Source organism: Carcharhinus amblyrhynchos, chromosome 22 (genome assembly GCF_965287045.1).
Source record: "Carcharhinus amblyrhynchos chromosome 22, sCarAmb.v2.hapA, whole genome shotgun sequence".
Classification (NCBI taxonomy): domain Eukaryota; kingdom Metazoa; phylum Chordata; class Chondrichthyes; order Carcharhiniformes; family Carcharhinidae; genus Carcharhinus; species Carcharhinus amblyrhynchos.
Genome location: NC_137345.1, coordinates 42,355,110 through 42,377,645, shown reverse-complemented (window position 1 = coordinate 42,377,645; position 22,536 = coordinate 42,355,110). Strand labels below are relative to the sequence as shown.

The following is a 22,536-nucleotide window of genomic DNA, read 5'->3' as shown; positions in this document are numbered from 1 at the left end:
GAACATAACTCATACATCTTTGGACTGTGGGAGGAAACCGGAGTACGTGGAGAAAACTCATGCAGACACAGGGAGAATGTGCAAACTCCACACAGACAGTGACTCAAGGCTGGAGTTGAACCTGGGTCCCTCGCGCTGTGGGGCAGCAGTGCTAACCACTGTTCCACTGTGCCACCCCAAAGAACAGGCAGGCACCTTACCTACCTACTGGAAGGAGAAGCAAGGTGACGGTATCATTTCCAACCAGTATTGACCCTGACCCTGCTGGGAACATAAGAACATAAGAAATAGGAGCAGGAGTAGGCCATCTGGCCCTTCGAGCCTGCCCCGCCATTCAATAAGATCATGGCTGATCAGGCTGTTAAAATCAGCCCTGCATTTCATGCCCCAAAGAAAACACAAAATAGGACAATTCCTCAAAACCAAAAATCTGGTGGAAGAGAAACTGAATTTGTGAAACAATAATGCTGGGTAATAGAGACAGAATTGTAAAAGAGTTGTTTTTTTTGTGGGTTAAAGTTTATTAATGAATCACAAGAGTTAAATCATTAACATTGCAATGAAGTTACTGTGAAAATCCCCAAGTTGCACACTCTGGCACCTGTTCACGGACACTAAGGGGCAAGTTAACATGGCCAATGCACCTCACCTGCACATCTTTGGGCTGTGGGAGGAAACCGGAGTACCAGGAGAAAACCCATGCAGACTCGAGGAGAATGTGCAAACTCCACATAGACAGTGGCCCAAGCCCAGAACCAAACCCAGGTCCCTGGCATAGCAATGCCAGGGTTTACTATCAAATAAATCAGTTGGACTAAAACCTGGTGTTGTCAGACTTTTTACTGTGTTTACCCCAGTCCAATGCCAGCACATCCACATCATAGCAATGCTAACCACTGTGCCACTGGGGCACCGGTTGGACATAGAGAGAGATTCATGAAGAAAACATTGGAGGAATTGCATCTTGAAGTGGTAAAACACATGTAGGACTGAGGAAGTACACAGCTGGATCATGGACACTGAAAGGAATTAACTGTGAATCAACCACTTCTAACGTTATCCATTCAAAAAGCATTGAATGACAGAAAATTCTGGAGAAGAAAATGGGCTTGTAGGTTCTACACTGAATTTGAAATTGAGTGAGAGGTTTGTGTTTTATCAATATTCCCCTTCTTGATCTTACTCTGGAGTCTGTCCAGGTCACAGCTCTTGAGCATCTGCATGGAAGAGGCAGAACTATATATCAATAAAAGCAAAATACTGAAGATGCTGGAATCTGAAACAAAAACAGAAAATGCTGGAAAATCTCAGCAGGTCTGACAGCCTCTGTGGAGAGAGAATAGAGCCAACTTTTCGAGTCTGGCTGACCCTTCATCAGAGTTGAGAACAAAGAAAATCAGGCAAGGTTTATACCATGAGGGTTTTGGGAGTTAGGGGACGGGGCGGTGGGGAAGTGTAATTGGATAAAGGAAATGTAAATGCTGATGATGAAGGCTGAGGAAGATGCTAGAAGTGTCCATGTATACGGTGCAGGAATGGGACAGGTGGTGGTAGAAGCAGAAAGGGAGAAGTCCATGCTGACACCATCTACACCTGATAAAGAAGAAGGTCTAGGATGAGGGGAAAGTGAGATGGAGGGTTAGGCATGAGGATATCATCATCATTCATAATTTCATCCAGTCACTGACTCTCCCTTCCACAATCACTGTCCCAGAAATAGCCCACACCCTGTCGTCCATGGAGGTAAGGACATGCAGAATAGCCTGCCCTCTTCCTGTTAGCACCTCCTATCATGGTTGTACACTAGCTTCTCCTGCTCAAGAGAGGGGAATGCGTCCACGAGCGTTATTTGTTTGGATGAAGTCTGTCATGGTCGAATAGCTGGCAGTGTTTGCAAGGTGCGAGGTTTGGGGGTAAACCTTGCAGATGTGCTAACTGTATGAAGATGAGAGATGATGCACATGAATGTTAGGTATGATACCTGATTGATAGAGATTGCTGTTGGGTGAAGGAATTTGATTTGATTTATTATTGTCACATATATTGGTATACAGTGAAAAGTATTGTTTCTTGTGCACTATACAGACAAAGCATACCGTTCATAAGGAAGGAAAGGAGAGAGTGCAGAAAGTAGTGTTGCAGTCATAGCTAGGCTGCAGAGAAAGATCAACTTAGTGCGAGGTAGATCTAAAAGTCTGATGGCAGCAGGGGAGAAGCTGTTCTTGAATCGGTTCGTAAGTGACCTCACTATCTTTTTCCTGACGGAAGAAAGTGGAAGAGAGAATGTCTGGGCTGTGTGGGTTCCTAGATTATGCTGGCTGCTTTGCCGAGGCAGTGTGATGTGTAGACAGAGTCAATGGATGGGAGGTTTGCGTGATGGACTGGGCTGCACTTATGACTATTTGTAGTTTCTCAGTCTTAGACAGAGCAGGAGCTATACCAAGCTGTGATGAAACCAGAAACTGTGGTGCATCTGTAGAATGTGTGAGAATTATAGCGGACATGCCAAATTTCCCTAGCCTCTTGAGAAAGTAGAGGCATTGGTGGGCTTTCTGAACTATAGTGTTGGCATAGTTGGGGGGGGGGGGGGCGCGGCAGGACAGGTTTTTGGACACCTAGAAACCTGAAACTCTCGACCATTTCTACTTCATCCCCATTAACGTAGACATGTTGAGTGCAGGCTAGTGTGATAGTTGGTAGCATATGTCATTTGAAGATAGATCCACTAATCTTGACCACTTGTGTGAAATCATTCATTTCTATAACGATTCTTTTGGCCTTGACTTCTGGCATAGACCCTACATATCAACCTGTTCCAAAATAGGCTGCCTGCCTCCTGACTACTGGAGGCCCTCCTTTACTGACTGCAAATACAGAACTTCCTTCCCACCTCCTCCACCTAGAATTCCAGTGAAGCATCCAAAAACATTGGAACACACGTTTTCCTCGGTTGTGGAATCTCTCACTCTTTTCCTGTTCACATTCTCTTAAATCACAAAACTGGTTCAATCCCAAAACATCTCCATTTTAAGAGTGGACTAACCTAGTTCAATAAGATGAACACAAAATACTGCGGATGCCTACTGCACGTTAGTTTTAATTAATGCTAGTCATTCAGGGTATGGGTCCTCTGCTAAGGTATCCAGCCAATGGACAAGGGAGGCAGTGGCATAATCACTGGATTATTAATGCAGAGACCCAGGGTGATGCTCTGGAAGCCCCTGTTCAAATCCCACTGTGACAATAATAAATATGGAATTAAAAGTCTAATGATGACATGATTATAGATTGTTGTAAAAGCCCATCTGATTCATTAATGTCCTTTGCAGGCAGTACGGTGGCACAATAGTTAGCACTGAGGCCTTACACCACCAGGGACACAAGTTCAATTCCTGCCTTGAGTCACTGTCTGTGTGGAGTCTGCACATTCTCCCTATGTCCATGTGGGTTTCCTCTGGGTGCTCCGGTTTCCTCCCACATTTAAAAATACACGGGTTAGGCTGGTTGGCCATGTTAAATTGCCCCTTAGTGTCGGGGATTAGCAGGGTAAATACATGGGGTTATAGGGATAGGGCCTGGGTGGGATTGTTGTTGGTGCAAGCTTGATGGGCTGAATGGCCACCTTTTGCACTCGATGAACAGTGCAGCTACTGCTGGCTAAAGGCAGAGATCATTCAAAATAAGCAGGCATTGTGAAGTTGGCATGCTGCTTGCATTAAACTAAAAGGGCACAGGTTAATAGCATGCTTTGCTCTCTACACCTGTTTTTAGGGCTTATCCAATTTAAACCCCCATTGTGTCTAAATTGAATTATTCGAGACTTTTGTGGCTGACACAATGTAATTTTGAAACAGATACATTCAGTAAGCAGATAATGACTTCACTTACTAGAGTATACAGACCAGAACTGATTGCATTCCGCAAGCATAAAGCAATTAACACATATTTCTTTTACTTTTTTAAGAGACTCACAATCTTATTACTTTTTTTTAATAGCTCACTCCCCAGTAGAATTGAATTGTGACACACACACTGAGAAATGGGTCTGTGAGGATTTATTGAGGGCACTTGATTATTATAAAGCCTGCCAAATGTGGGCTGAAACATAAATAATTAACATGACAGACTTAAGCCCCAATTGTGTAAATAACCTTAAATCCTCCACGTCAAGAACACTACAAGCTCAATACCTAAAGAGGGAGAGTTATATTCAATTGTAAGGAGATTGCTGTCCTTCTGTGAATATTTTTGTGAAATAGTTAGTGTACACGAGGGCACAGTAGTGGTAATGTTACTGGATGAGTTATCCACAGGCTTGACCCAATATTCCTGAGGTATGCATTCGAAATGGGGAAATTAATGAATAAATCTAGAAGAAATATTGGACTCAGTGGTGGTGGCCACAAAGCTATCAGATTGGCACAAAAACCCATCTGGTTCACTAATGCCCTTTCCGGAAGGAAATCCGCCATCCTTACCTGGTCTGGCCTACATGTGATTCCAGACCCACAGCAACATGGTGTTCAAGTTTAAGTTTATTTATTAGTGTCACAGTAGGCTTACCTTAACACTGCAATGAATTTACTGCATGGTTGACTGTTAACTGCCCCTTGAAATGACCCAACGAGCCCCTCGGGGGCATCGTACTGCTACAGAAAAGTTGAAAACTTTACAGACCACCCAGTATCAAGCAAGGCATGGGAAATGTCATCACTGCCAATCGGGCAGGAAACTGGGAATCCCTCCATAATAGCACACACGTACACCACATGGACTGCAGAGCTTCTGGAAGGAGAATTAGGGATGGGAAACAAATGTTAGTCTTGCCAGCGATGCCCACATGCCGTGAAAGATCTTTTCTTTAAATGCTACTTTAACTCTGAAAGCTCTTTGCTCTCTGAATTTGGTTGTAATCAAGATCTGACTAACAGGTAACGAGTCCAAGCCACAATTCCAACTCTCAGGTATAATGTGGCTTTTCTACAGTGACTGAAGAAGGGGGGGGTGGGGGGGGGAGGAATTTTCCCAGTGCGCTGTGCTGTTTTAATGCAGACCATGTACTGAGCTTCCTGTTGGGCTCCAAGATCTCTGCGTGTCTCCAGCCATCGGATTTTTAGCACCATCAGCTCTGTGCCAGAAATCAGTGCAGATCTGAGTGAATTATATTAACAAAGACGTGCGGGCCCGGGACTGAAGACTCTGGACCCACTGGCCTCTCCCCCCCACCTGCTGCCAGGAGTGTTTCACTCCAGGGAGGAATTACTATGGCCCCCCACTTGCGGGGAGCTGGCGGCTCAGCCCCGCTGGAGTGAAAGGGGGGCCATTGAGACCCCACAGGAGATAGGGATAACGGGAGATTGCTCCCTGGACATTGCCAGCTTGGAAGTGTCAGCCTGGCCCTCTGACACTGCCCAAGGGACAAAGACGCAATGCCCAGAGAGCACCTTGGCACTGCCCAAGGGAGCAGGACCAGTGGGGGAGCAGGTCATACAGGGGACAGAGCCTCTGAGGAGGAGATTGGTGGGGGTGGTGGAGTCCTGCCGCCACTCTGCATTTGGCAGTGACAGAGGGCAGGAGACCAGTGATCGGGTCTGACCATCGAGAGGGGTGGGGTGGGGGTGGGCAGGGGAGAGGAGGTGTTGCCCTGCTGGTGGGGGGGGTGTGTTGGGGCTGCAGCAGGGGAGGGTCAGAAGGATTGGGAGATCGGGGCTGTCGTGGGGCTGGGGGTGATGGAAATCGGGGCAGCTGCTGCCTCCAGGTAACAACAAGAACCCCGAGGGCTGCGACCTCTGGTGACAGCAACCTCAAACACTGATGAGCTTTTCCAACAGACTGTCAGAGCTTATCCAACAGACTGTCCTTTCCCTTGGCAAAATAGACCCATCATCTCACCTTCTATTCCTAACTGGTCAGGGAACCAGAAGGCAGGAAGACAATTGGTTTTCTCTGGTGAAGAACCACAGCTGGGCACAGTGTGCAGAGAGCTAGGTTCCAGACACAGAAATGGTCCCATACATGGGCAGCATGGTAGCACAGTGGTTAGCACCGCTGCTTCACAGCTCCAGGGTCCTGGGTTCGATTCCCAGCTCGCGTCACTGTCTGTGTGGAGTTTGCACATTCTCCTCGTGTCTGCGTGGGTTTCGTCCGGGTGTTCCAGTTTCCTCCCACAGTCCAAAGATGTGCGAGTTAGGTTGATTGGCCATGCTAAGAAATTGCCCCTTAGTGTCCAGGGATGCGTAAATTAGAGGGATTAGTGGGTATAGTATGTAGGGATATGGGGGTAGGGCCTGGGTGGGATTATGTTCGGTGCAGACTCTATGGGCAGAAGGGCCTCTTTCTGTACTGTAGGGTTCTATGATTCTATGATTCATTTCAGTGGGGGCAAAGGTGGTACAGTTACACCCAAAGTTTCCAGTTCATTGACAATCAGGCACTTTACAATAACATACGATTTGCACACATTCTGATCATTGGTGCCAGGCTCTGGCATTCAGTCATTCCCTTTCTCATATCTATCTCTCTCTAAGCCTCAGTACTTCATCAGAAGGATATCATTTATGGTGCAATATTTGGCAATATTAAGTGAAAATTTGATATGATCACTGTGTTAGCAATGATACAAATATTTTGGAACGATTTCCATTGTTTGCTTTTTCTTTAGCTGAAGTGTAAATGGGTTTAAAGTAACAAATTTACAATTATGTAAGTGATAGCACTCTGGAACTGATAGTCTTGCCAAATTGAGATGGGGCCAATATAGTCAGAGAAAATCTTCTTCCAACCTCACATCCATCATGTCAGGAGGTTTGGGTTTTTTTCTGCACTTTGATTGCAAAGCTGTTCTGGAATTGAGTAACAAAATTAGAGTCTGCAATTCTCAATATTAAAATACCTCTTCTGAAAGCCACGTGCGAACACTTATTCTGTCAAACCTACTCTGGAAGTCCTTCGCAACTATCTTGCCAATCTTGCAAGTTAATTTCTCTCATTGATGTAAGTCAGCAAAACAGGTATAAAATGGAGAATAAAGAGACAAATTTGGCCCATCTTCATTCAAATTTAGGTTCATAAAGTTATCAAAGAATAAAATGGGACATCATATGAATGCAACTTATTAGATGTTTTTCCACACACAAAAAGCCTAACTAAGCATCAAAGAACAAAGAATAAAGAAAATCAAAGCAGAGGAAAGGCCCTTAGGCTCTTCAAGCCTGCACCAACCATGCTGCCTGACCTAACTAAAGCTCCCTACCCTTCTGGGGAACATGTGCCTCTATTCCTTCCCATTCATGTATTTGTCAAGATGCCCCTTAAAAGTCACTATCGTATCTGCTTCCACTACCTCCCCTGGCAGCCAGTTCTAGGCACCCATCATCCTCTGTTTAAAAAAACTTGCCTTGTGCATTTCCTTTAAATCTTGCCCCTTGCACTTTAAACCTAAACCACCCTGGGAAAAAGCTTCTGACTATCCACTCTGTCCATGCCCCTCATAATCTTGCAGACTTCTATCAGGTCGCCTCTCAATCTCCATTGTCCCTGTGAGAATAGACCAACTTTCTCCTCATATCTAATATCCTCTATACTAGGCAACTTCCTGATAATTCTTTTCTGTAAGCTCCCCAAAGCCTCTAGATCCTTCTGGTAGTGTGGTGACCACAATTGAACACTATATTCCAAGTGTGGCCTAACTAAGGTTCTATAAAGTTGCAACATGACTTGCCAATTTTTGAACTCAGTGCCCCAGCCAATGAAGGCAAGCATGCTGTATGCCTTCTGGACTACCTTCTCCACCTGCATTGCCACTTTCAGTGACCTGTGTACCTGTACATCCAGATCCCTTTGCCTATCAATACTCTTCAGGGTTCTGCCATTTACTGTATATGCCCCATTTGTATTAGACCTTCCAAGATGAATTCCTCACATTTTTCTGGATTATATTCCATCTGCCATCTCTCCGCCCAAGTCTCCAACCATTGTATATCTTCTGATGTTCCTCTTCGCTATCCCCAATTCCACCAATTTTTGTGTTGTTTGCAAACTTACTAATCAAACCAATCACATTTTCCCCCAAATCATTTATATATTTTACAAACAGCAAAGGTCCCAGCACTGATCTCTGAGGAACTCCACTTGTCACAGCCCTCCATTCAGAAACACACCTTTCCACTGCTACCCTCTGTCTTCTTTGACCGAGCCAGTTCTGTATCCACCCTGCCAGCTCACCTCTGATCCCATGCAACTTCACCTTCTGCACCAGTCTGCCATGAGGGACCTTGTCAAAGGCCTTACTGAAGTCTATGTGGACAACATCCAGTGCCTTACTCTCATCAATTATCAGTCAATATGTAATTTCAGGTTAACTGTCCTGCACAGGTAGGATATGTATCGAGACTGAAAACTATATCTGCAGGGCAAATAATCCAGTATCCATTCAAATAGATATATATATGTATATATACCTGTAAATACATAAAAGGGATAGAGCTGTACTGGTTTCTCCCAATACAAATTGGCCTAAATCAACATAAAAGATAGGAATTTCAATTTTAAGTTGTGGTCTGAACAGTCCCTATTTCTATGATCTCCTGCACAGCTTTTAATAAAGTTTGGAAGATAGCCCTGTGCACAACCCCAGAGCAGATTCATCAATGCAATGTGATGGTCTGTTTGAGTTCATGCTAGGAGTCTGAGTTGCTGTGACAACAGGCACTCTTCCATGCACGCTGCAGCCTGGGAGCTATAGATAGTGATGATAGGTTGTTTCCATCACATGGCTGACCAATAATCTCTCCTTGTCTTACTACCCGCCATTGGCATGTGTTGGAAGGATTTAGAGGTAGACAGTCTATCTATTCAGCCAGACCTTCTTGGCCATTAAGTCCTCAGGTTGGATTCGAACCTGGAGCTTCTGCCCAGAGGCAGAAATGCTACCCACTGTGACACAAGACCTCCTCAAGGCAACGTAGAGCTGGCTAATTGTACCTGTTTGCAGGCCTTTGAAAACTCAAGCTTTTGGTAGGTACAAAGGCACTAATGGGCGTCTTTTAAATGTTTAAATGACTTTTACTAAAAGACCTTCTTCCAAAGGCAAATGGAACTAGCAAATGGTTTTGGATATTTATTAAAAACTGCTTTCAGATGTGAGTGGTGAGTGGCAAATTGCCACTAATTGCTGGGCAATTGGCACTACTCCGCTGTTAACCTCACACAAATGGAAGCTCAATGTCAACCTCCCTGTAAGTGTCCGGAAATTGAAGCATTGTCATTGTAATTTCAAAAGGCTCTTGCCACAGCCATTTATTTCACGTTGGAAGGTCCCTGATAATGAAATGATTTATGGATCAGATGTGAAACTGAGCTTTGAGGCTCAGAAAGAGAAGAATGAAATGGAACCCTGCTTCTGCAGGCGATCAATTGTTTCTCTGAGCTTTTCAGATTTACTTTTTTTCTCTTTTTTTTTGTTCTGTCTCTTTTTTTCTCTCTCTCTTAATCTAATCTTCCTTTCCAACTCTATATTTCTCTTGTTGTATCTTATTTGACTCAAATCCACTCTACATCTGTCCCCATTACTTGCTTTTTCTTCATCAATTCCCAAATTTCATTGGTTAAGGGGATAAACCTGTGGATATGGTATTCAGGAGATCTCAAATTCCCCGTTGACTTCATGGGAAATTAGAAATTTGCATTCCCAGAAACTGATGGGGCCACGATGTTTGGAATAGTGGCAATCAAATCGAGATCACTAATGTGAACCTATGTTTGAGGTCATAGAACAGAAATATAAAACTTGTTATGACCAGGTGATAAGGGATGAATGGGCTCCCCTCTATTCAAACCCTTTGGTTGGCCATAGCAAAGGTTTAAGTTTCATGTTTACGATGATGTGCCTTTTCCAAATCAGAATGTATTTAATTACCTAAGCTTTGAGCAATCAGGAGCCACTTAGATAATGTTTTCTTGTGGTAAAGAACTAAACCCAAAGGAAAAAAAAAAGAAACACAAGATCACCCACACACTCTGGTATAAGAAAAAAGCAAAGTCAAATCAAATAAGAAAAAAAGTTAAGTGTCCTTTGATTGTGCTTGAGGCTTAGATTTTTAAACTTTGTGGTCTATTTGGATTAGCTTGTTTCATGGATGCAGTCAGATATTAAAGGTGTTGCAATTATCACAAGTTTACTGCTAGATTTCTCATAATGTTTGCTTCTGAACCAGGTAATATACTTGTTCCTGAAGGGAAAGAGAGAGCCCAGCTTTCAGCCTGTTTCCTCTGCTGAAACCTTTCCTACAATGTGTATTTCCAAGAGGTCTTGGGTGGACCTGTCTATGGCAGTCACTGTTTGAATATCTGGCACTAATATCTGTTGCTTAGTGAAGGGTTTTGATGGGTCTCTGAACTATAGAAAATGTCTCTCTCTCTCTCTCTCTCTCTTCATACTCCACTGAGGATGATTTGTTTGTTTTTCAAATGGAATGTGGCTTTGCATTTTTAAGTAGTTTGTTCTGTCTCATTCCAAATTGCAACATTTCCAGTCACTTGAAAGCAGAAAAATCATATTCTCAAATATAAAGAGGGATTGCCTTTGAATAGACTTTGGAGCAGGAGTAGGCCATTCTGTCCTTCAAACTTTCTCTGTCATTCCACAAGAACATGGCAAATTTCATCGTGCCCTCAAATCCACTTTCTGATCTGTTTGGTCTGCACCCATCCCGCACCACCCTGTAACCCCACATAATCCTTGACTCCTTCATCCATCAAGAATCTATTTAACTAAGCCTTGGTTAAATTCAGAAACCAGTCAGGAGGCTCTCAAAGCTGCGGGGAGTAAAAGGTGACAGTGAGGTGGAAAATAAGGGAAAGATTAACAGGGAAAAGAAACGTGACAACATAAAGGGATCAGAAAAAATGCTGATAAACGCGGACAATGTTAGTCTCCTCAGCTGTAAGTAACACCAGTCTTCAGTCAGGCAATTGAGGTTGGCCTGCTTGAGTGTGAACTTCTAATTGATGACCCAAACAGGGAGCCCCATGCCCTGTATTTAAACAGGAGTGTCATGCCTTCTGATTCAGATAGCATACTGTGGGCACTCTGTTTGTTACAGTGAGATTTTGTAAATAAAGAAGTTTTTACATAAGAACATAAGAAATAGGAGCAGGAGTAGGCCATCTAGCCCTTCGAGCCTGCCCCGCCATTCAATAAGATCATGGCTGATCTGTCGCTGCTCAGTTCCACTTTCCTGCTTTCTCCCCATAACCCTTAATCCCCTCTCATCAAAAACCCGTCAACCCGCATCTTAAAAATATTTAGCGAGGCAGCCTCCACCACTTCAACGGGCAGAGAATTCCAGAGATTCACCACCCTTTGAGTGAAGAAGTTCCTCCTCAACTCCGTTCTAAACCGCCCCCCTTTTATCTTGAGGCTGTGCCCCCTAGTCCTACTGTCTTTTTTGAGCGGGAAGAGTCTCTCCACCTCTATCTTATCCATCCCATTCATCATCTTATACGTCTCAATGAGATCTCCCCTCATTCTTCTAAACTCTAACGAGTACAAGCCCAGTTTATTCAGCCTCTCCTCATAGCTCAACCCCCTCAACTCCGGTATCAGCCTAGTAAACCTCCTCTGCACTCCCTCCAAGGCCAAAATATCTTTGCGCAGGTGCGGCGCCCAAAACTGCACACAGTATTCCAGCTGCGGCCTCACCAATGCCCTATACAGCTGCAGCAAGACCTCCCTACTTTTATATTCAATCCCCCTCGCTATGAAGGCCAGCATCCCATTCGCCTTCCTGACCACCTGCTGCACCTGCAGGCTGGGTTTTTGCGACTCATGCACAAGGACCCCGAGGTCCCTCTGCACCATCGCCTGCTGCAGTTTTTCGCCCCAAGTTTTGGGTGATGGCACTTTGGCCTACGTGGACTAATTACAACCAGCTTCAATATCATGAGGAATAGTTGAATGGTCTTAAGAGATAGACCATACTGAAGCTTAAACATGACTCGAGCTATTAAAAGCTACTATGGTGCTGGACACTTCAAAGTACTAATGAGCATCACTTCAGAAAATAAGCTAATGTTCATAAAAAACTGTAATACTATGTGCTGTCTTGAATACAAGGCCATGGGTCAAGCTATTTTTAGGGCATGTTTTATTTGACTCGTTCCTTATTGCACCATATCTACGGTCCATTTAAAAATGTCAAGTTACAGTCCACACATACAGAATTTGAAGAATATATGGAACACAAAGCCAATTTTATTGTTTCGTCTGTATTTGGTCAACACAGGAGAACAAGTATCTGGTTGAACAGTTGTATTCAATGTTAAGTCTATCGCAGTATGAGATTTACTGAACACTATTGCAGTCTCAGTGCATATTGTAAGAACTGAACAGCCCTCTGAGAAAAGAATGTGAATCCCAGCTTTCCATTAACCTGCAGAAAGGGGCGACTCTCTGAGGGTCACAGAGGAAATACACCCAAGCTTAATAAACAGCAAACCCTTAAAATGTTTTGTTTAAAAAAAAATCCTTATATTCCTCTTGGATTTCAAGCTTGTACCAAACAAAAGGTTTTATTTTTGTACTGGCCTCTGAAGTAATGATTCTTAGCAGGTTACTGAACCAAAGAGGGATCACGAGCAATGTACCAGGACAATGAACAGTACACAAATACATTAATATTTGAGAGACAACATCAGATCTGGTTAAGGAAAAGTCCCAATAAATCTGTCCCTTGTTGCAAGGAAGGGAAATGATAGGTTTCATTTTGCTGTGAAGCTCATGATTTCCTCTCGTGTGTTATGAAATTACACAACTGAACTCAGGAGGCTGTAAGATGTGCGGCAGCAATAAAGGATGAGTGACAGCAGCAAGCACAAACATGGACTTGATTGATGGAGCTAATTAGAGTGCAAAAATTAATATATTCTTAATAGATGGGTAGGTACAAAACTTGTCAGGATAACAATCTGAGCTGCTTCAACTTCACTCCTTCCATTCATCATTAAAACTCTTAGAATCATGCTAGCCTGAATCCCTCACATTCATATCCTCATAGTCTATATACAAATGTACTCACAATGTTTGGCTAAGGGTTACAAACCCAAGAAGCAACTTACATAAGAACATAACATAAGAACATAAGAAATAGGAGCAGGAGTAGGCCACCTAGCCCTGCGAGCCTGCCCCGCCATTCAATAAGATCATGGCTGATCTGTCGTGGCTCAGTTCCACATTCCCGATCCACAATAAGGAAACGTGATTGTTTAACATATATACATCAGGCAACATAAACCATCTTAAAACACAAAGCATCAATGTAACTTTGCATTAGCTACAGTATATGAAGTACATTTAATTATGTTTCTGGAATAGAACGTTCCTTTCCATAAATCATTTGATGGTACAGCAGATGTTGCAAATCACATTGACCCTGCACAATGCAGCACAGGAGTAAAATGTAACCCGTACCTGAGAAATTCACATTGCAGCAAATATAGCTAGTGCAGTACAAACTCTCTGTGTTAACCAGATGTTTCCTGTGGCAGGAGGGTTGGTAATAAGAGGGCATGTATTTATAGTTGTTGGCAACAGAACCGGAGGGTGGATGAGGGGAAAAAAATGTGCCAAGTTGTCATAATCTCATATGAATGGGTAATAGAAGGGATTCAATCATAATTTTCATGATGAATAAATATTTGAAGTGGAAGTATTTGCATGAGGATTATGAGAAGAATACAGTCGAACTGCATAGCTCTTTCAAAGGATTAACAGAGGCAAGAAGGACTGACTGCCTTAATCTGTCCTGTACCATTTTATGATTCTAAGAAATGGAATTTGAGGTTTAAATTGCTCCTGTGATGCTATCTTCCCAAAGCCTTTCCAAGCTGGAGATGAAACCCAAAACTATTGGCTTAACTTCTTCTCAACAACTGTAGCACAAAGATTCAAGATTGTTTCCCCCAACCCATCCCCCTCCTCCCAATTCCATTGCTTTTTAAATGCTTCCCTTTGCTTTCAGTCTCTCACCACAGTTGCGTCTTTACCACAGTCTCTCTACATTGCTAAACACAACTTCTTAGCCCTGGCCACTTCTTGACTTACAACTCAAGGTCCTTTACTAGAAGGACCCATGGGTGGGGGAGCCCAGCCTCATGATTCAAAACAAATAAAGTTTCCTGACCAATTCATTGAATCCACACATCATTCATTCAGTGCAAGTTATTGTTGCTTACGTAAGTCAACACTTGTGCCCGCCTTTGTGATAGATTTCTCAGAAAAACAGTTCCATCCTTAATAGAGTAATTTTCAATTTGCCAAAGGAACAGAAATTTTCCTTTTGCCAAAAGAAAAGGTTCTGTCAAATTTATCTCAACAACACTTGCGAATAAACCTAAAGAAATATTATTAGAACAAACACATTAGGTGGGATTTTACGGCCCCACACATCCCAAAACTGTAAACTCCATCCGAGGTCAATGGACCTTTCCGTGTTCTGCACCCTTCACCTGCTCTGATTCCCACGGCGGGTGGGACGGTAAAATTCCAGCCATTATCATTCATTATGTACTCAGCTTATGTCTTCATTTTCAACAGTCATTTAATCAGATACACCTTGCTGTGAAAAGTAAACGCTAACTGAGATCTGCTGACTGGAGCTAGTGAGGGGAAACATCAGCTGGGAACCCTGAACAAAGCATCTTTATTTCAAAAAGGAAAATATTCTTTCTGGCCAAGTAAATTGCGTCACCTAAAACATTTTATTCTACAATCAGAAAATGTGATGGCTATCTCTGATCAGCTGCCTAAAGTGGTGTGTTAGCTGAGTATGGGAGGTGAGGCATTAGAGCTGATATTTAAGAAATAGAATAAAATCTGCCCGTGTATTTAGTCAAACAGCAGTAGAACACATCAAATGGCTCACTAGTCAAACTATACATAACCATTTCTTTCAGATAACGGACTCAGATTGATGCACTAAATGGTGTATTTTTGTGTGAAGCCCAACACCAGGAACCTGTAGGTAATCTAATAACAAATAAGACACTATCAGGCTGAACAATCTTAGATTGCAACCACTGCTCCCAGTTTTCAGGTAAAGATACAGGTCACAATGCTGCTGTCATTGACACCTCCTCTACAGCGGCACAGTGGGACAGTGGTTAGCACTGCTGCCTCACAGTACTAGGGTGTAGGGTTCGATTCCTAGCTTAGGTTACTGTCTGTGTGGAGTTTGCACGTTCTCCTCATGTCTGCGTGGGTTTCCTCCAGGTGCTTTGGTTTCCACCCACAGTCTAAAAGACATGCTGGTTAGGTGCGTTGGCCATCTCAATTCTCTCTCGGTGCTGGAGTGTGGTGACTGGGGATTTTCACAGTAACTTCATTCAGTGTTAATGTAAGTTTACTTGTGACACTAATAAAAACCCTTAGATTCATCTTTTGTTTCTTTGTTTGCCCCATTGTCATAACCTGCTGGTTTGCACCATTGTCCCTTTCTTGTTTCATTAACCCTGCTTCCACGCTTTTACTCTCCTTCTCCTCTCTCTGCTTCTGTACTTGCTTACAAACTGTCAGTTTCTTCCCCCCCCCTCCACCCCCTCATTCCCCAAGTTCTTAGCAATGTTCATCCCTCCCCCTCCACAGATGCTGCCAAACCTGTTCTGTACCTCCAGCATTTTCAAGTTTCTATTTCAGTATCCCAGCCTCCGCACACTATGTTGCCTTTGCATCGGACTGGACTCTCGTTTCCTCTGTTCTGGGGATCAGTTACTACCTCGCAATGCTACCCTCATTTTGCTGAATGAATTCATTCCAGCCCCTGCCCCAGGAGTGGCACGTTCTGAGCGGGCAAGAATCCATCTCACAACATTGGATGTGGTAATACAGGCAAATGAGTCCAGTTGTCAATTATTGTAACCCATAAAGAGTATGGATGATCTATGTACCTGGTCTATCTCATCACCGTTCCAAATACAATGCTGGGGGCGGGAGGGGGTGGGGGGGGGGGTGGATGTGGGGGCTGCCTTTAGAAATGAAAACGGCATTTCTTTTTGCAGTAGCCCAGATTAGGAAGAATATAATAAGTTTGAAGAATTGTCTTAGTAAGTTGAAAAGATGATGGAATGGAACACACTCCTATCCCAGCACAATCACATTGTGAAATTATATAGACATGAAAATTGTAATTACCCCATCCACCAACTCCAGTGATCTTCAGATGCTGCTTCTCTCTAACCCCATCTCTCCTCGTGTGAAAAAAAAGCGTCGCTATTTTAACTCTTCCGCGTAAAAGGGGGTTGGTGTCAAAGACCAATTCGCAGTGAATAACATCAGAGTAGCCTCTGTCTCTCCTGCAGATTGTGCAAACTGCAGATAGGAGAAGCTGACTAAATGCCTCCTCAGCGCCAGAGATCAGTGTCCCCCCGGGGGGTTGGGGGCGGGGGGGGGGGTTGATTGGTGGAGAGCTCGGTCTGCCTACCCGGCAATCTGACACCGATTGCTACAGTCAGGAAGACTTCATATTGAAGCCTTGCAGCTGGCGATTTGGAATGATGTAGGATATGGTGAGTGGAGTGTATGTTGGGGGGGGGAGTGGGCCTAGGGGGGCGGTGGGTGGGAGACATGCAGTTGTGAGAGGCTAAAAACCATCAGTTAGGAGCGATTAAAGTGACCGGTAAGAGATGTGGATATGAGGGAAGGTGTGTACACTGATCTACTGGGGGGAAGGGGGTGGGGGTAGGGTAATTGGGGGGGGGGGGGGGAGACCATAGACACATCAAAGGAAAGGAAAAAATGGAAAAGTGAAATACATCCAGATTTGTCCCAAATTGATCCCAAGTGCAATGTTCCGCCAGTGCCTGTTGCAGCAAAGTGGAAGGGTTGCAGGATCAGTCTCAGCAGTGGTGCTTGAGAAATCTGCTCGCAAACCAAAGCGTGCCCAGCCTCACTCTATTTCGTAGTGGGAATCTTAATTTTGAATGAAAGCTTGAAGGGAATCGAGCACCTCTCATAGGATCCATAACCTCAGGAGCGGCCTCAATTCCAATTCATTCCCAAAGGCTGCAATACAGATTCGTTTCAACTTGTTCTTTTTAAAAAGTCCTGTCATAGCTTGAGATGTTTCACAGGTTAGTCAATGTGATTATAGACTGGGGCAGTCAGTGTGACAGAGCATGGGACAGTCAGTGAGATATAGATGGGGCAGTCAGTGTGATAGAGCATGGGGCAGTCAGTGAGATATAGCATGGGGCAGTCAGTGTGATAGAGCATGGGGCAGTCAGTGAGATATAGCATGGGGCAGTCAGTGTGATAGAGCATGGGGCAGTCAGTGAGATATAGCATGGGGCAGTCAGTGACATATAGCATGGGGCAGTCAGTGTGATATAGCATGGGGCTGTCAGTGACTTTACAGCATGGGGCAGTGAGTAAGAGTTTGTGTGGGCAGTCAGTGTGATATAGCATGGGGCAGTCAGTGTGATTATCGCATGGACCAGTCAGCAAGATTATAGCATGGGGCAGTCAAATTGATTGAGCATGGGACAGTGAGTAAGATATAGCATGAGGCAGTCAGTGTGATATAGAATGGGACAGTCAGTGTGATATAGAATGGGACAGTCAGTGTGATATAGAATGGGACAGTCAGTGTGATATAGAATGGGACAGTCAGTGAGATAGAGCATTCAGCTGTCAGTGAGATTATAGCATGGGGCAGTGAGTGTGATTATAGCATTGGAACAATGAGTGAGATTATAGCATGGGTCAGTCAGTGAGATATAGCATGGGGCAGTCAGTGAGATAGAGCATGGGGTAGTCAGTGTGAGTATCACATGGTGCAGTCAACGAGATAGAGCATGGGGCAGTCAGTGAGATTACAGCATGGGGCAGTCAGTAAAATAGAGCATGGGACAATCAGTGAGATTATAGCATGGAGCGGTCAGTGAGTTTACAGCCTGGGGCAATGAGTAAGATTTAGCATGGGGCAGCCAGTGTGATACAGCATGAGTTAGTCAGACTGATTATCGCATGGGGCAGTCAGTGAGATAGAGCTTGGTACAGTCAGTGAGATAAAGCATGGGACACCCCCAGTGTGATTATAACATGGGGCAGTGTGTGTGATTATAATATGGGGTAGTCAGTGTGATTATAGCACGGGGCAGTGAGTGTGATTACAGAATGGGGCAGTCAGTGAGATTATAGCATGGGCCAATCAGTATGATAGGGCATGGGGCAGTCAGTGAGGTATAGCATGGGGCAGTCAGTGAGATATAGCATGGGGCAGTGAGTGTGATTATAGCATGAGGCAATCAGTGAGATATAGCATGGGGCAGTCAATAAGATATAGCATGGGGCAATGAGTGTGATTATAGAATGGGGCAGTCAGCGAGGTATAGCATGGGGCAGTCAGTGAGATATAGCATGGGGCAGTGAGTGTGATTATAGCATGAGGCAGTCAGTGAGATATAGCATGGGACAGTCAGTAAGATATAGCATGGGGCAATGAGTGTGATTATAGCATGAGGCAGTCAGTGAGATATAGCATGGGGCAGTCAGTAAGATATAGCATGGGGCAGTGAGTGTGATTATAGCATGAGGCAGTCAGTGAGATATAGCATGGGGCAGTGAGTGTGATTATAGCATGAGGCAGTCAGTGAGAAATAGCATGGGGCAGTGAGTGTGATTATAGCATGAGGCAGTCAGTGAGATATAGCATGGGGCAGTCAGTAAGCGATAACATGGGGCAGTGAGTGTGATTATAGAATGGGGCAGTCAGTGAGAGATAGCATGAGGCAGTCAATGAGATGTAGCATGGGGCAGTCAGTGAGAAATAGCATGGGGCAGTGAGTGTGATTATAGCATGAAGCAGTCAGTAAGATATAACATGGGACAGTGAGTGTGATTCTAGCATGGAGCAGTCAGTGAGATAGAGTGTGGGATAGCTCTCTCACACGAACTTAATCTGTACATCGCTTCGGAGAAATCTTTGACATTAAACCAAATATTCAGCTCATACACAAATGCAGTAAATGCTCCCCTCCCAAGGGGCGGTATGTTTGTTATATATATAGCGCGCAAAGTATTCTGTGTAGGTGGAATTTAAAGTGTTATTTCAAACACAATGCGCTTCTGTTCTAACTTAATGCACAATTTACCTTGTATTGTAATCTAGACATCTAGCATTACCCATCTGACTGAGATATTCTCAAATCACAGCCTCACACAGTCAATGGAGGGAATAAAATGTAAATTGGATTCCGTTCAATTCGCAGAGATTGGCTGTCGAATACTGACTGAAAATAAAACAGCCCCAATCGAAAGCAACCTCTTATAAACTCGATATCTAGCGTGCAAAGCACCGATATTAACATCAATCCAAGTCAAGTCCAATCCAATACAAGCCAGAATCAGAGATTAACAGTGGCAAAATAACAGGAAGATTAGCTCTAAAACCTTAATATTTAGACTCATGAAATCTTCGACTGAAAATCAGCTCCAAATATATCCAATAAACGACTTGAAGTTATTGGGGGAACTTGGCAAAAGAAATTTAAAAAAACACGATTATCTACAAATCTGGGAACGGGGAGAAAAACAGTCCAGAAACACAGCGAAAGATAGCGGCGAACGGCTCTCCAAACTGCCTGTGCTCCCTATAGACTCACAATGCAATCTGAGATTCAGCACTGGACAGCTCCCGAGCACAACCGCATGGCAATGGCAAATGACTGCAATCCTGGCTCCGAAAAAGAAATCAAATCCCAAGCATAAACTCGGAATCAACAGCTGCCAGGACAACTTCATCAATGACAAGACCCTTAAGGAACAACTTTTACAATGCAACTTCAGCGGCAACTTTAACTGTCCATTCAAGTCCACCCTGGGACACATAACTCCCCGGGAGCAGAAACCACCGTGTACCCTCAGGCGGAACATGGATCTTAACCCCAATACATGTAGAAAAAAAACCCCTCCAAATACAACTTGAAATAAGCAAGCAACAGACATTGAATGTGACAGAGGGGTTTGACATTCGAATCAGAGATTGAGAGAAGTCCACTTCCTAGATTGATGTCCAGACATACTCCCTCCGCAAAGCTCAACCGATTCGAATCGTTCGTGGGGATACAATTGGACTCCAATCCTGTTCTACAAGCATTTCTGTTTTGTTTTAATTTGCAGAAATCAACCCCACAAATAGACCTACCATCTACTGTGTCTGGCCGGAGCTCACCATCATCTTCCGTCGCTTCTCAGAGAAAGGAAAGCATATTTTAACCAAAAAAGCCTCCCCTCAAACTCTGGTCGCTGTGGACGGTCCGCCCTCAAACAGAGCAGACAGTGTGAATAGCTGGCTCCTTCTCTCCACACCGCCAGTTTAAGTGAGATGGTTGGTGTGATGCCTGGCGGAGAGCCGGGATGTTGCCCTGGGTGGAATCGGTCACTGTTTCCCTCTAGTGCCAGTAAGCTGTCAGAGAACAAGTTGCAATTGCAGACATTGCAAAGTGAGCTTACTTCCTAATGCTGCACTGACGAGTGGAGTTCTTTACATAGTATACATAATACACACACATTGATATAAATAATTAAATCTTCTAACCCTTTTACAGACTGTTAAAGACATGGTTTACAATCGAATTGTATCTTTTTTTCTAAAATAAGACTCCTGTTCAATACTTGGCATTCTAAGTTTAATAGACTCCGTGATTAGTGAACGAACCATACATTCCTCTCTAACCACATATAGATCCCGCCCTGTGCATCAGCATGTGTTATTCTGGAATTCTTTGGGTTTAGTTCAATATTTTGGTTTAAATGAAGGCGATTGATTTCATTCTCAAACTTGTTGATGTGATTTTCTTTTCCTATTAGTGTTAAACGCCCGCCCTCCCAATGTGATCTGTTGTGAGGGGTACTACTCACTTTACCTGTCTCAGTCACACTGGGGCTCTGGTCGGAGGAGGGGAACACAAATTCCAGGCACTTTTCCTGTTCCAGAATGTTCTTGTCACACAGTTCATTGACCAGTCCGATGGCCTTTTCACACAGGATCACATGGTCCTCCCTGTTGGCACTCATCTCCTAAAAGGCATCCTCCCTCCTGCGAAGCAGACAAGAGATTGGGATCTGGGAGGACTCTCTCACCCCAGTGCCGACCACATCTGCACTTGTTGGTGCGAAGCGACCCATGCGAGACCTCCCCTTGCGCCCAGAGACACATTTATGACAACGATTGGCAGTATAGCGGCTACTCTGTGCGAACCACAAGTCTCTGTAATCCTACTGGCTTCCTGCTTTTCTGGGAGTGTTTGGAGAGATCTCTTATTTATGTTGCAGATGAGGCGTGGCTCATTCTCCTAGGAACCTCCTAAGTTCAATCAGTATTCTGAAGGGAAGGATCTAAATGATGGCTAGTCGTCGGAATACGAACTTTTCACTGAATAAATCCCTGGCTTCATTGATTTGACAGTAAGGTTGCTTGTTAGATTTCTGTGAATACTATCTGTGTGTGTGTGTTTGTGCTCTTTATGTTTGCTTTCCTGGCAACAGATCATTTCTGTTCACCGTAGTCTGAACAGGACAATCCCTCATCTAGAACTGTTATACTTTGTAACTGCAACAAGTTAAAGAAAATGAGAAAGTGCAATTATTATATCACAACTAAATACACCATGAATACAATGCAGATCGTGTGTTCTAGAGTCGATGACAGACCAGTGTTAATGCTTTGATGAGTACAGCCGAACCGTCTCCAGAAACAAACTCTGGCTGTGACTCCAGGTTGCCTTTTGCCTCCTCTGCAAGCCCCCGCCTCATTTATCCAAGTTCCACCTCATGACGCATATTCCCCCCGGATATAGATTCATGTTTTGTTTTTTAAATTCCTAAACTTGCTCTTGCAGACTTCATATTTTGAACCTTTTCCCAACTCAGATAGTTCGATTGAAACGGAAGGTCTCGAGTTAATCGGGAAAGCAAATCTTTAACTACTTCGTTTATGTATTTCGGCTAGTCAGGACCCGGGAAAATCCAGAAGTATTTATTAACAAGTAGATATGAACATACGTATAAATGTGCAGCTATGAATATACGTAGAGATAGGTAGTTATTAACATGCATATAGATATCCAGTTATAAATATACTTAGAGATATCTAGGTATGAATATACATATAGATATCTAGATGTGAATATACAAATAGGTATCTAGATGTGAATATACATATAGATATCTAGATATGAATATACATATAGATATCCAGATGTGAATATACATATAGATATCCAGATGTGAATATACATATAGATATCTAGATGTGAATATACATATAGGTATCCAGATGTGAATATACATATAGATATCCAGATGTGAATATACATATAGATATCCAGATGTGAATATACATATAGATATCTAGATGTGAATATACACATAGATATCCAGATGTGAATATACATATAGATATCCAGATGTGAATATACAAATAGATATGGAGCTATACATGTACATATAGACATATAGATATGAATGCACATGTAGATATT

General features: G+C 43.5%; 1 protein-coding gene across 2 annotated transcripts in view; it reads right to left on the bottom strand.

Moving 5' to 3' along the window:
* LOC145356898 (synaptotagmin-6-like) overlaps window positions 1–21,070 on the bottom strand; it is a 261,394-nt gene extending 240,324 nt beyond the window's left edge. For both annotated transcript variants that reach the window (XM_080209881.1, XM_080209883.1), the window contains exon 1: window positions 20,920–21,070. In XM_080209881.1, coding sequence (XP_080066007.1) covers window positions 20,920–21,070 — 151 coding nt within the window. The remainder of the gene's footprint in view (window positions 1–20,919) is intronic.
* Between the last annotated feature and the right edge of the window lie 1,466 nt (window positions 21,071–22,536).